At 41.2% G+C, this 12,564-nt stretch overlaps 1 protein-coding gene across 12 annotated transcripts in view; it reads left to right on the top strand.

The window, feature by feature from the left end:
• myo3a (myosin IIIA) overlaps positions 1 to 12,564 on the top strand; it is a 65,410-nt gene that overhangs the window by 11,785 nt on the left and 41,061 nt on the right. For 10 of the 12 annotated variants that reach the window (XM_057824994.1, XM_057824988.1, XM_057824996.1 and 7 more), the window contains 2 exons: positions 3,139 to 3,322; positions 3,381 to 3,515. In XM_057824994.1, coding sequence (XP_057680977.1) covers positions 3,139 to 3,322; positions 3,381 to 3,515 — 319 coding nt within the window. Of the gene's footprint in view, positions 1 to 165; positions 321 to 387; positions 785 to 3,138; positions 3,323 to 3,380; positions 3,516 to 12,564 lie in introns of those variants that run through there. The other 2 variants (XM_057824999.1, XM_057824997.1) reach the window with 2 other exon arrangements.

Genomic DNA, 12,564 nt, shown 5'->3' with positions numbered 1-12,564 from the left:
TTACTGTATATGAATGTTAAAAAGAATATTTACTGTTAAGTGAGTCACTTATCTGTACATTTTTTAGGTCAAATGATTCATGAAAATAGTTGTCATTTAATTTGATTAATGGTAATCCTATTGCCAATGTATTAAAGGAATTATTCCAAGAGGTCCATCAGTATCATTTAGTAGTAAAAATGAGAAGCTTATCTAAAGTAGACAGTCACCAGCACATCCTGTTGCTAAGTGGATGATAAACGCCGCTCTTTATTGGTGCACTTTGTACGCAGGCGGCGTAACAAACGACGACCACAAAGCGAAAGCGACGGCCGGACGAGGTGAGATAGCGCCGACGTGCGCACAAATCTCCCGTTATGGCGGAGGTGTCCGGTGCGAGTCCTTGGGTTTCGCTCTCGTGTGTCACGCCAGCTGTCGGCCTAACAATCATGCATAATTGAAAACGTCCGGCGAGCTGACATTTTTGCCGATGACTTTAACGGGAAGTCTGGGAACAAAAAGTGCGACCCGTCGCAAAAGAGCGTCTTTTTTTTGTGTGTATAAGAAAGCGTGAAAGTGTGAGCCTGCCTAACCAGCTTTCCTCAGGGAATGAATGGTCGTCTATATGGGGAAAGGCTCATGCCGCAACAGTGGCTAATTCCCGCTAATCCCGCGCGGCTGCGAGCAGCGGGGCGAGCCGCTTTCCAATGGTGGCCCGCCACTTAGATTAACTCCCTTACTCGGGCCGGGCCGCCACCAGCGATGGACTCGCTCGCTCTCCAAATGCTTTGCTTTCCACAATCATGTAAGTTTTAGTTCATCCATCTTTTTTGTGATAGTATCCTGTACTACCATTGACAACTCATTTGAACTGGCAACAGTCAAATTGTATAAAACTGTAATTCAATAGGGAATAGAGCTGTGGGATATGGACAACGATATGAGTGAGTGAAGTTGTTTATTTTAAAATACAAAATTAGATGAACAAATAGCAGAATTGTGTTTGGACATTTTCTTTAAAAATCATGACTTTTATGCGATCTCTTCTGCATTTATTTATGAAATGTGTCTACAGCGGTATGAAAAAGTATAGCCTTTCTCACATTTCTGCATAAAATCACCATCAAATGTGATCTGATCTTTGTCAAAATCACACAGATGAAAAAAAAGTCTCTGCTTTAAAATCACTCAAACATTTATAGGTTTTAATATTTTAACGAGGATAGCATGCAAATAATGACAGAAGGTGGAAAAATAAGTGAACCCTCTGCTTAAGGAGACTTAAAGAACAATAGAAACTAATTTTTACCAAACATTTTAAGTCAGGTGTGTGCCCAATAACTCATGAGCAGTTTAAAGTTGCCTTGCCCACTATAAAACACACACCTGGTAAGAAATGTCTTGATAAGTACTGGTGCACGATAATTATTGGTCCGATAATAGGAATTATGACGTCATCCTGATAAATCCAATAACATTATTAATAGGACCGATAATATGTATTGTGCTGGCTTTACAGCTTACAGTGACTGAAAGCAGTTGAGCATTTGCGGGGCATTGCTCCCACCTGCTGGTCAGAATAATTCGTTGGATCTATTTTTTGTCACAGTAGTTTTGTTCACATTACAAGGTCATTCACATACACATTGCGGTGTCTAGCGGTCGCATTGACAATCGTGAATGCTTTGTTACGTTTCCGGCTCGGAAGTATGTCTGTAAGTATTTTATGTTTACTATAACATATGGATGTGCACCATATGTTTACTTCTGTGGTGAAGGGTCATATGTACAGAACTTAATAAGTTGTTGTGTTATAGACGCCAACCAATGCTTTAATAGTGCAAGCTAGTGTGCTATGCTATTCATATAATAGTTGTGTATATAAGTGGATTGTGCAGTTTGTTGTATATTGAGTATTGAATATGTGTATTTTTCTGTTGTACTTTCACATTATTAAGACGAGTGTCTTCCCATAAAAGCAAGAAAAGACCAAGCCTTGTGGTTTATGGAAGTGCATTCATTTTTAGCTGGCTGTCGGGCAGTGCAGAAGTGAAACGCACTGTTTTGTTCATGTCATTATGAAAAATCTGGTGAGATCAAAGGCAAATCTATGTTGAATCCACCACTAGTTTTTTTTTTTTTTTTTAAATATCTAGGTGTTCAACAACTTAGGTTATACGTTTAAAAAAAAAAAAATTGTTATCGGTTATCGGTATCGGCTTTGAGGAGCAGGAAGTTATCGATATCGGTTTCAGAAAATGGATATCGTGCACCCCTAATGATAAGCATTGTCTGATGTGCATCATGGCTTGGTCAAAAGAGCTGTCTGAAGACCTGCGATCAAGATGACGGCAAGAGTTCAGCGCAGAATACTCAGAAAGATAAAAAAAGAGTGTCTGCTAAAAAAATTTACAGAAATCACTGGCACAGTCCAATATCTCTGTGCACACATCAACTAGATGTAAAACTATGGCGTTCATGGGAGAACTCGACGGAGGTACCCACTGCTGTCTAAAATAAATAAACATTGCTGCTTGTTTAATGTTTACAAAAAGGCACTTGGACACTCCCCAGAAGTTTTGGCAAAATATTTTTGGACTTATGAAACCAAAGTTGAATTGTTTGGGAGTAAAACGTAACGTCATGTGTGGAGGAAAAATGGAACAGTTCACCAACATCAACACCTCATCCTCACCGTGAAGCATAGTGGAGGGAGCATCATGATTTGGGGCTGTTTACTGCGTCAGGGCCTGGACAACTGGATGAGCTAAGTAGCAGAGACTCCACGACCGTCGTTTCCAGACTCGCGTATATGTCGACGTACTCGTTGTGTTTGCCGGCAGCACTTTTGTCATTGTCGTGATTAGCGACGAAATAAAAGCATGGAGAGGTGTCACCCCGCTCCTCCTAATTCAACCCCCAACTGTGCAGCTGCCCGGGGATAATCCTGTATTTACAGTTGATGTGCTTGCAGATTAATTCCCCAAACGCACCCGCATGTCAACGAGCGTTTCCCAAAGTCAACTTTTCAACATGTGGCACAGTTTTGGGATTTTTCCCCACAGTCGAAACACACGCGAAACGGGTAAATGGAAAGTGGGTTTTGGCGACAACGTGAGCTAAAAATGTCGTTTTTCTTGCCACGTTTATCCCGAGCAGGAGATCTCTCCTCAAAATGTTTCCACAATCGGAAAAATCCATAGTCTTTGACAACTTCCCGGACCCCACCGATACCTGGGAGATCGTCGAGACCATCGGGAAGGGAACGTATGGCAAAGTGTACAAAGTGCTCAACAAATTGGACGGCAGTAAAGCGGCGGTGAAGATATTGGATCCCATTCACGTGAGTCTTGAAATTTTCCATTTTTTGGGGGGTATAGTGATAGATCGTGTTTTTGCAGGACATCGACGAAGAGATCGAGGCCGAGTACAACATCCTCAAGGCTCTTTCTGACCACGCCAACGTCGTCAAGTTCTACGGGATGTTCTACAAGAAGGACGTCAAGTGTGGAGATCAGCTGTGGCTCGTGTTGGAGGTGACAACCTTTTCTCATTGGTGGAAAACCAAGTGAAAATTGTAGCATGGTAAATATCTTTTACTGTACATATGCAGGGGTTAATTTCTGCCGGATCCTGCCGAAACAAAATCCGGCACCCTTGATTTTGTCCTCCCGGTGTTCCTGGACTTATTCGGGCAGATCCGGCACCTCTTGTGTATAGAAAATAATAATATAAAAACATTTTTAAAAATGTATTGTAATAGCCCCGAATGGGGGAAAAGGAGAGGAGTCGTTGATGGCTTTGTCCACTTTATTGTGGCAACAATAAGAAAACAATAAACAAAATAACAGCGGACCGCCGCCACATTTGACAGCTAACTTTTGCTTCTTGCCCGTCTTCCCCTCGCTTCCTACTACCTCACAGCTCTCCAGTCCCAACGTCTCTTAAAGGGACCGTGCATAGTTACGGACATTACAGTATAAAATAATATGCATAAATTCATTTACAGAACAAATCCCAAGAATTGCATGTTTTTTATAAAAATGTAACCTCATTTGAAAGAGGTGGAGATTTGTTGATGCACTGAAAAACTGAACCAACAAATGAGCCAGCCAAGCCTGGGCAGGAGGCTGCTACTGTGGCAGCAGCTGGTCAGGTACAGCGCCACCCGGAATGGGGGCCAGTTACAGTGCCCGCAGCCAGCTAGGTGGACCACCAACAGGCTGAGCAACAGGCCCGTACCCTTATGGGAAATTTGGGTTTGGGCTGCATAATCTGTAAGGTGGTGGGAACTTTAGGGCCAAAGAAGACTGCGGGGGATGTAACTCGCAAAAGAATGGGTTTGTGTCAGTTGTAGTAATCTCAGAATTTTTTAAAAATGTTTTACAAGTTAGACTGTACGTTACTGTAAATCCCACCTGTGGTTAAGTTGCCCGTGCTGTGCAGAGTATAGCCTAAATAATTGTCAATTGTTGTCATAACACTTATACCATGGATATTATCTGAAATTGAGGCTTGTAAGTCCCAGAGCATGGCAAGGGGGCATTTGCGTGTTGTTTTCAGCACCATTTTCTGCATATGTTCTAGGACATGTGCCCGTCTCGTCATCCCTGCGGTGTTATATGTACTAGTACTTTGCGTTCCGGCACCTTCTGATTTACAAATTAAGCAATATACATGTATATGTTAACTCTTTCGATGCCAGTCATGTGGCGCCCAATCATTCTACTGCTGTGAATTTAAATGAGTTTATCACTTGTCGTGGATTGAACGTCTAGTGCCCTCATTTGCTGCCAACCCTCTCGCTTCAAACGGATTGGATATCTATCTAAAGCATCCAAAGAGTTCATTAGAATGATGTAAAACAGTTACATTTCTGCATAAAAATGAAACTCTAAAGTAGACATGTGCCGATAACTGGTTACAAGGTATACCGTGGTTTGAAAACGTCACATTTTCAAAACCGCAAAAATATTCCATCATACCATCCCCACTGTATTAGCTATTTTTTATGTCCCAAAACATCAGGGAGAAAACCCACGCTTGCAGCTGCAAGGCTCAACCCTCCCCCACCAGTTATTGCTCAGTGTCAGTGAATCTACAGCTGCTGTGCTACACGATGGCTGGAGGAGGTGAAACTCCTGACCCCCCCCATCGAAAATGTATGTATGTGAATAGTTTGGCTACAGAAAAGTTTCAGACGGTTGCGGCATGTAAGCTATGTTTGCGGAGGGTGACTGCTGAGGAGGCAATACCGCCAATATGATTTCTCATTTATACAAAATAAAGCATAAACTTCATAATGTATTGACGGGTCAGATCGCTCATGCACTGCGCCTCGCATTCAAGTAGGGGGCTGCCCACATCAAGAGCAGCTATTCACAAACACGCACGCAGCGATTCAACGCCGGATTTCTGTTGAAAAAGTACGAAAGCTGTACCGCATACAAACAGGATTGTCTCAGGAGTGATTTGTGAAAAAGTACGAAAGCTGTATCGCATACAAACAGGAAAGCTTGTCTCAGGAGTGATTTGTTCGAGGATTCAAGGTCATTATTATATTTTTCGTACTATGCATGCATTTTGAAACGTTTGAAAAAAAATCAATGGGACAAATTAGCCACTACGGCATTGGCATCACATTTCGCAATATTTACGTAAAATAAATGCTAACTGCAAGTTTTTTTTTGTTTGTTTTTTTGTTGTTGTTGTTGTTGTTGTTGCTTTTCACCAAGAATCGAGACTGTTTTATGTCCATATTTGTAAAGAATTCGGGGATTTAAGCATTTATTCACAAGAATTTTCACCAGAAAAGCTGTTTACATCAGGTAGCCGCTAGCTACATTCACTAACAGACTAGTATTGTACTTCGACCTATTTACGTAAAATAAACGACAACTGCAGGTGTTTTTTTTTTTTTTTTTGCTTTTAACCAAGAATCGAGACTGTTTTACGCCCATATCTATTAAGAATTCGGGGATTTAAGCATTTATTCACAAGAATTTTCAACGTTCAAAGCTCTTTGTCTGTGGTTCCACTCGGTCAGCTTTGATGGCCTCGCCAACAATGCAGGCCCCCTATTTATCGGCCCCGTCAATACATTATGAAGTCTATGCATCTGTTCAAACGCATATTCCCACAAAAAACTGCTAAGTATACTTCTAAACTAAATAACGAATGCATAAACAAACATTCGCTCAAACAAAAACCAGATTTTTTCTATAATCAGGTGAAAATATGGTCCATTTGTCTACTTTAAAAGGCAAACATAGTTAGTCTTGCTTGAAAAAAATTAATCCTGTAAATATTTACTTCAAAAACATATAGCTATCCATGGATTTCGGCTAATTTGTCAATTTAACTTTTAATGGTTTCTCAATTTGTTTAATTCATGGAAATATCTACTATCTTTTTAGCAATTGCTGTCTCAATTTTACGTGACCTCACTTGACGTTTGTTGCGCGCCGTGCAGACGACAGCGTCCCGATTAGCGGTCTGATTGTTCTCCGCGCAGCGTCTGGCCAACGTTGCTCTTAAATCCGACCGGGGCTTATGTAACGCCGCGCCCGGCGGGAGGCGGCCGAGTTTACCTGCGGGCCACCTGGGGGATTTGTTTGCCTGCCAGTTGGCAAAAAGGCCCAGTTCCGCATCATGTGTCCTGCGGCCGCAAATGAGCGCTCGGCCTATTGTGAGAACATTCATTCACATTGACCCGTGTATTTGAAGAAAATGCCTCCGCCGGCTGCTGTTGTAAAAGTTCCAGGGGAGGGAGAGAGTGTGATGTTTCCATACAGCGAAAGGAGACGTCTTCATCTCTCATATTTCATCTTCGCCGGCCCCGCTGAAATGTCAGAGCCGTAATGAAGGTCAAGCTCCCGGCGCAAATGTGTTTGTAGGCTCCAAAACTCACACACGGAGGTGGATGTTGCTTTTATATTGGTCTTTTGCTTTTCTTTGTAAGTGCGGGTGTTGATGCTGTGATCATCTGCTCCATTTGATTGATGAAGCTGGCAAATTTGATTTTTGCATGATTCAAAAGGCTTGAATTTGAAGAATGTCTTCATTACTCTTTTGGCTGGAAGCTCGGTGCTGTATTGTATTATTATTATTTTTTTTTCTTCATGTAAAAAGACAGTCAAAAAAAAAGGGGCTATTTTAAGGTCCACGATGTCTCAAAGGTTAATTGACTAGCAAAAAACAGTGCTGGCCAATATGATTGGCATCTAGGGCTGTCCCGACTAGTTGACATAGTCGATCCGTAAATCCGTCGACGAGCACAACATCCCGTCGACGGTTAATGAAGGGTTAAAAAAAATATATGCGTGGAAAGTTCAGAATGTCGGACGCTTGGTATGCAAGCGGGGAAAGCGGCACAAAGCCAAAAAAAGCGCACCAGAGAGTCCAAAACATTGACTTATTTTTAAAGAAACAAAGGAGGGTACACTGTTGTTTTCTGTCTCTTCAATGCCAAGCTTGGCTGCACGTCGGCCGTGAATGATAACGACAGGACATTGTAAGTCCATCTAACTAACTAATGACATGTTTTATTAAAGTTGCTAAGCCTGTCGCGATATGCAATGAGTCCATTTATCGCATGGTAAATAAAAATGAGGGCGGTCATTTTCACTGCTGTGTTTTATCACTGCGCGCGCGTGCGTGCTGTTGGCTTATGAGACTCCAGTTCTTTTCTGTCATCAACACACTGTAGAATTAAAGTTCAGACATACAAAATAAGAAAACACATCTATATTAAACACTATATACGTTTGCATTGCTACATTTAGGTGAATGGGGGGAAAAAAGCCGACCTACTTTAGCCGGCTATAAAACAAGCAGCCTTCTCCAAAACTTGCAGTTAAAAGGTGACACTTCAAACATGAAAAATCGCTGGTTAACAGCATTTGAAAAAGCAAAAAAATCTTTTACTGACACCGCATGCAATCACAAAAAGTGCTTTTTTGCGGAGTGTAAAGCTTAAATTAGCGGTTTAGCGAACGGACTTCCGGTGAGCATTTCAAAATAAAAGCATGTCATGTTCGTCATATAAATAACGATTTCTGGAGTTAATCCCACATACTTCAGATTCTACACTAAGAATACCTTTAAAATGACACACTTTATGAAAAGTCTGATTGGCAATGAATAATTATTATAATACTATTATATATAGTACTACAGTATACTATAATATTAATGCTAGGTATTTTTTTAAGAATTGTTTTGAATCATGTTGGAAAGGTGAAGTCAGTGTTCTGAATCTGTTTACATTCCATTCTTTTGCACAAGTTAATTCTATCAGCATTTGAAGTCATTGTTTATTTGTGATTTATTATTAATCTTTTTATTTGTACTTCAATGAAGAATTTAAGTGTTCCAAAATGTTTTTGTGAATTGATAAGCGTCAACAAAAATTTCATTGCTAAATTAGTTAAAAAAAAAAAAAAAAATTTTTTTTTTAAATTATAAGATTAGTCGACTAATCGTAAAAATAGTCGGCTGACTAATCGGGAGAAAATTAGTCGTTTAGGACAGCCCTATTGTCATCCCTGCAATTCTGTCAGATAATGCTCAATTTCTCCTGGAAAATGATTGCAATTACAAATGCTTTGGTAGTAATATCTTCATTTATTTTACTAGCAATGAAAAAACACAAAATATAGTGGGAATTAAAAAAAAAAAATCATTATCATTTTTACACAAAACTCCAAAAATGGGCCGGACAAAAGTATTGGCACCCTTTGAAAAATCATGTGATGCTTCTCTAATTTGTGTAATTAACAACACATGTTACTTACCCGTGGCACATAACAGGTGGTGCCAATAACTAAATCACACTTGCAGCTAGTTAAAATGGATAAAAGTTGACTCAACCTCTGTCCTGTGTCCTTGGGTGTACCGCATTGAGCATGGTAAAAAAAAGAAAAGACCAAAGAACTGTCTGACAACTTGACAAGCAAAATTGGGAGGAAGCATGGGCAATCTCAAGGCTACGTGTCCATCTCCATAGACCTGAATGTTCCTGTGTCTACCGTGCGCAGTGTCATCAATAAGTGTAAAGCCCACGGCACTTTGCCAACCTCACCAGATGTGGTCAGAAAAGAAAAATTGACAAGAGATTTCACCGAAAGATTGTGCGGATGGTGGATAAGGAACCTCGACTAACATCTAAACAAGTTCAAGCTGTCCTGCAGTCCGAGGGTACAACAGTATCAACCTGTACTATCCGTTGGTGTCTGAATGAAAAGGGACCTACCCAGGAAGACCCTACTTCTGACCTTGAGAAATAAAGCCAGGCTGGAGTTTGCCAAAACTTACCTGAAAACGTTTTGGAAGAATGTTCTTTGGTCATATTAGACAAAAGTAGAGCTTGGTGGGAAAATACATCAACATAGAATTTACAGAAAAAAAAACAAGGCCTTCAAAGAAAAGAACACGGTCCCCACAGTCAAACATGACGGAGGTTCCCTTAAGTTTTGGGGTTGCTACTGCCTCTGGCATTGGACTGCTTGACCGTGTGCATGGCATTGTGAAGTCTGAAGACTACCAATAAATTTTGCAGCGTAATGTTGGGCCCAGTGTGAGAAAGCTGGGTCTCCCTCAGAGGTCATGGGTCTTCCAGCAGGACAATGACCCAAAACACACTTCAAAAAGCACTGGAAAATGGTTGGAGAGACAGCACTTGGAGACTTCTAAAGTGGCCAGCAATGAGTCCAGATCTGAATCCCATAGAACACATGTGGAGAGTTCTGAAAATGGCAGTTTGGAGAAGGCCCCCTTCAAATATCAGAGACCTGGAGCAGTTGGCCAAAGAAGAATGGTCTAAAATTCCAGCAGAGCATTGTAAGAAACTCATTAATGGATGCCGGAAGCGTTTGTTCGCAGTTATTTTTTCTAAAGGTTGTGCTACCAAGTATTTGGCTGAGGGTGCCAATACTTTTGTCCGGCCCGTTTTTGGAGTTTTGTGTAAAATGATAATAATTTAATTTCCCCCCCATTCTCTTTTGTGTTTTTTATTGCAGGCAAAATAAATGAAGATATTACTACCAAAGCGTTTGTAATTGCAATTATTTCCCAGGAGAAATTGAGCATTATCTGACAGAATTGCAGGGGTGCCAATGCTTTCGGCCAGTAGTGTAGGCAAACTGCAGCTTTTGGAAGATGTAAAACTGTTGTCCCCCCGACTGCCTGCCTGAGCGGTCCGCTGTCCAACAAAGCTAAGGGGCAGTTTACATGGCGACTCTGCGACACAAATACGCAATGACTGAGTAGCGGACTCGCCTCGCGTGCATATGGCGTCGGCGAAGACTGAAGGCGAAGATGAAAAATTCTGAATGCTGCCTCCAAAGTGGAAGAATCCGATTGCGGGGGGTTGGTTGAGGGGGGGCTTACTCGGCATGCATATCAAAGGCTCCTGCGTCGCGAGACCGCGCCATTAATGTCAGCACTCGTACACATCACATTGCAGCGGTGCTACTAAACATTAAAAACGGCAAATATGGCGGAATGTCGGCTTTAATTACTGTTTTAATAATATTTTTTAAATTAAATATGTTGAACGTTTCAATTTTTGTGCCTTTTTGAACAAAAGAAAAATGACATTGCGTCGAGTGGGTGGGCATATTTTTTTCCGGAATGAGGGAGCTTGGTGGGGTCAAAGTACATCATTCTCTGTCGCTCTGTAAATCTGCACGGCCCCCTAGGGCCTGGCATGAATACTACATCGTTTTCATGCGTAATTGCGACATTGTTCAAATGGAGACGCAAATGCAAATTTGAAATTTTTCGTGTTCTCGGAGAGTCACCATGTAAACGGCCCCTAAGGCACATCTGCCCTGCAAACACTCAAGATGCTAATTTGAGCAATCCAACCCTGTGGTTTTGCGAGTGTGAATGGGAAAGACTAATACGGACCTCAATGCTGATTACGGTCAGATGACCCTTCTCTGGATACAAAAGGGATTTGTATCAACTGATCCACCCTTGGTAGTTCTAGTGGTCCACAACGTCTCAAAGGTTAATTGACTATCAAAACAGTTGACGATTAATCGTGGCAGTCCAAGCACAAACAGTTTTGGCTACAAATTTTACTCAAGTTTTTTTGGAGCGAAATCCATTCAAGCGACTTTTCCGTTTAAAAATAGCCAAAGCTTAATGTCATTTAATTCACTCATTTACTTAACATCGTGTTTTTTTAATCTGAGAGTTAGGAAAGCTTTCCTATTTGACATGCATATTTCCTTCCCTAAATCTACTGGTTAATCCCATGTCTGAGGAGAAATACTTGCATCTCTAGATTTTTTTTTTCCCCCTCTCAACAGTAATTTTCAACCCAGGGCGCCCTGCTCATTAACAAGCCGCATCCTCCATCCCCCATTCATGAGGTGGAAAGCGCACTTTCATGTATCCTGCGCTCTCCAATTTAGTAGGCGGGCGTCTGCAAAGTGCTTCAAAGAAAGCAGCCACGGGGCCCCGCTTTTGTTCCCTAATCACAAATCAAAACCCAATCTCAAGCGATGCCTCACAAAGATGGAAAATGTCTTGCCAAGCTTTGTAAAGGTGAATCCCTACAAAAATGAGGTTGAAACTTGTATTCTTGAAAGCAGAATGTGCTCCAAATTGGAAATAAGAGTTAGAAAGTCTACCGAAGTAGACGCGCAAACATTCACTAGCAGGTAAACGTCGTCACCTCTCCGATAAAACGCAGCCTTTTCCTGTCACGTCGGCACACCTCCATCTTGATTGCGTGCGACGCCTGGAAACAAACGAGTTCATCAGCAGCATTCAAAGAAGGATGAGTCTGCGGCTCATTTTGTCTAGGGCCACTTTGAGGGACCGCGAGCTCATTTGCATGACTACGCCAGCACCGTTTTGATGAGATATGAAAGGGAAAGAAAAATGTTAAGGTGGACGACTGGCGTTTCGAGGAACTGAAACAGCAGAATTTTTGGGATTTTATTATAATGTGCGATATAGAGAAAATATATCGCGATATGCCACGATAGAATACATTTTAAATGATTTGTTGATCAGTTTCCCCCCCTAATCTATTTTTGAATTGAAATTAAACTCACCTGGCCAAATGAATCAAGTACTGCAGCAACCTAAAACTATTCAGTGTGAACGGAAGCAGCAAAGTAGCATGCATATTTTTGATCAATGAAAAAATATCTATCCCGTAGTGTTTTTGAGACTGCTGTACACTTACAGTCGTATGAAAAAGTATCTCAACCTTTTGGAATTTCTCACATTTCTTCATAAAATCTCCATCAAATGTGATCTGATCTTTGTCAAAATCACACAGATGGAAAAACGGTCTGCTTTAACTAAGACCACCCAAGCATCTATAGGTTTTCATATTTTAATGAAGATAGCATGCAGACAAAGACAGAAGCGGGAAAAATAAGTAAGTGAACCCTCTGCCTAAGGAGACTTAAAGAGCTATTGAAACCAATTTTTTCCAAACAATTTTAGTCAGGTGTGTGCCCAATCACTGATGAGTGGTTTAAAGCTGCCCTGCCCACTATAAAGCACACACCTGGTAAGAAATGAAAAGCATTGTCTGATGTCAATCATGGCTCGGTCAAA

The sequence above is a fragment of the Corythoichthys intestinalis genome, chromosome 20 (genome assembly GCF_030265065.1).
Source record: "Corythoichthys intestinalis isolate RoL2023-P3 chromosome 20, ASM3026506v1, whole genome shotgun sequence".
NCBI lineage: Eukaryota > Metazoa > Chordata > Actinopteri > Syngnathiformes > Syngnathidae > Corythoichthys > Corythoichthys intestinalis.
Note: the sequence above shows the minus strand (reverse complement) of the source record. Positions and strands in the feature narration are given on the sequence as shown.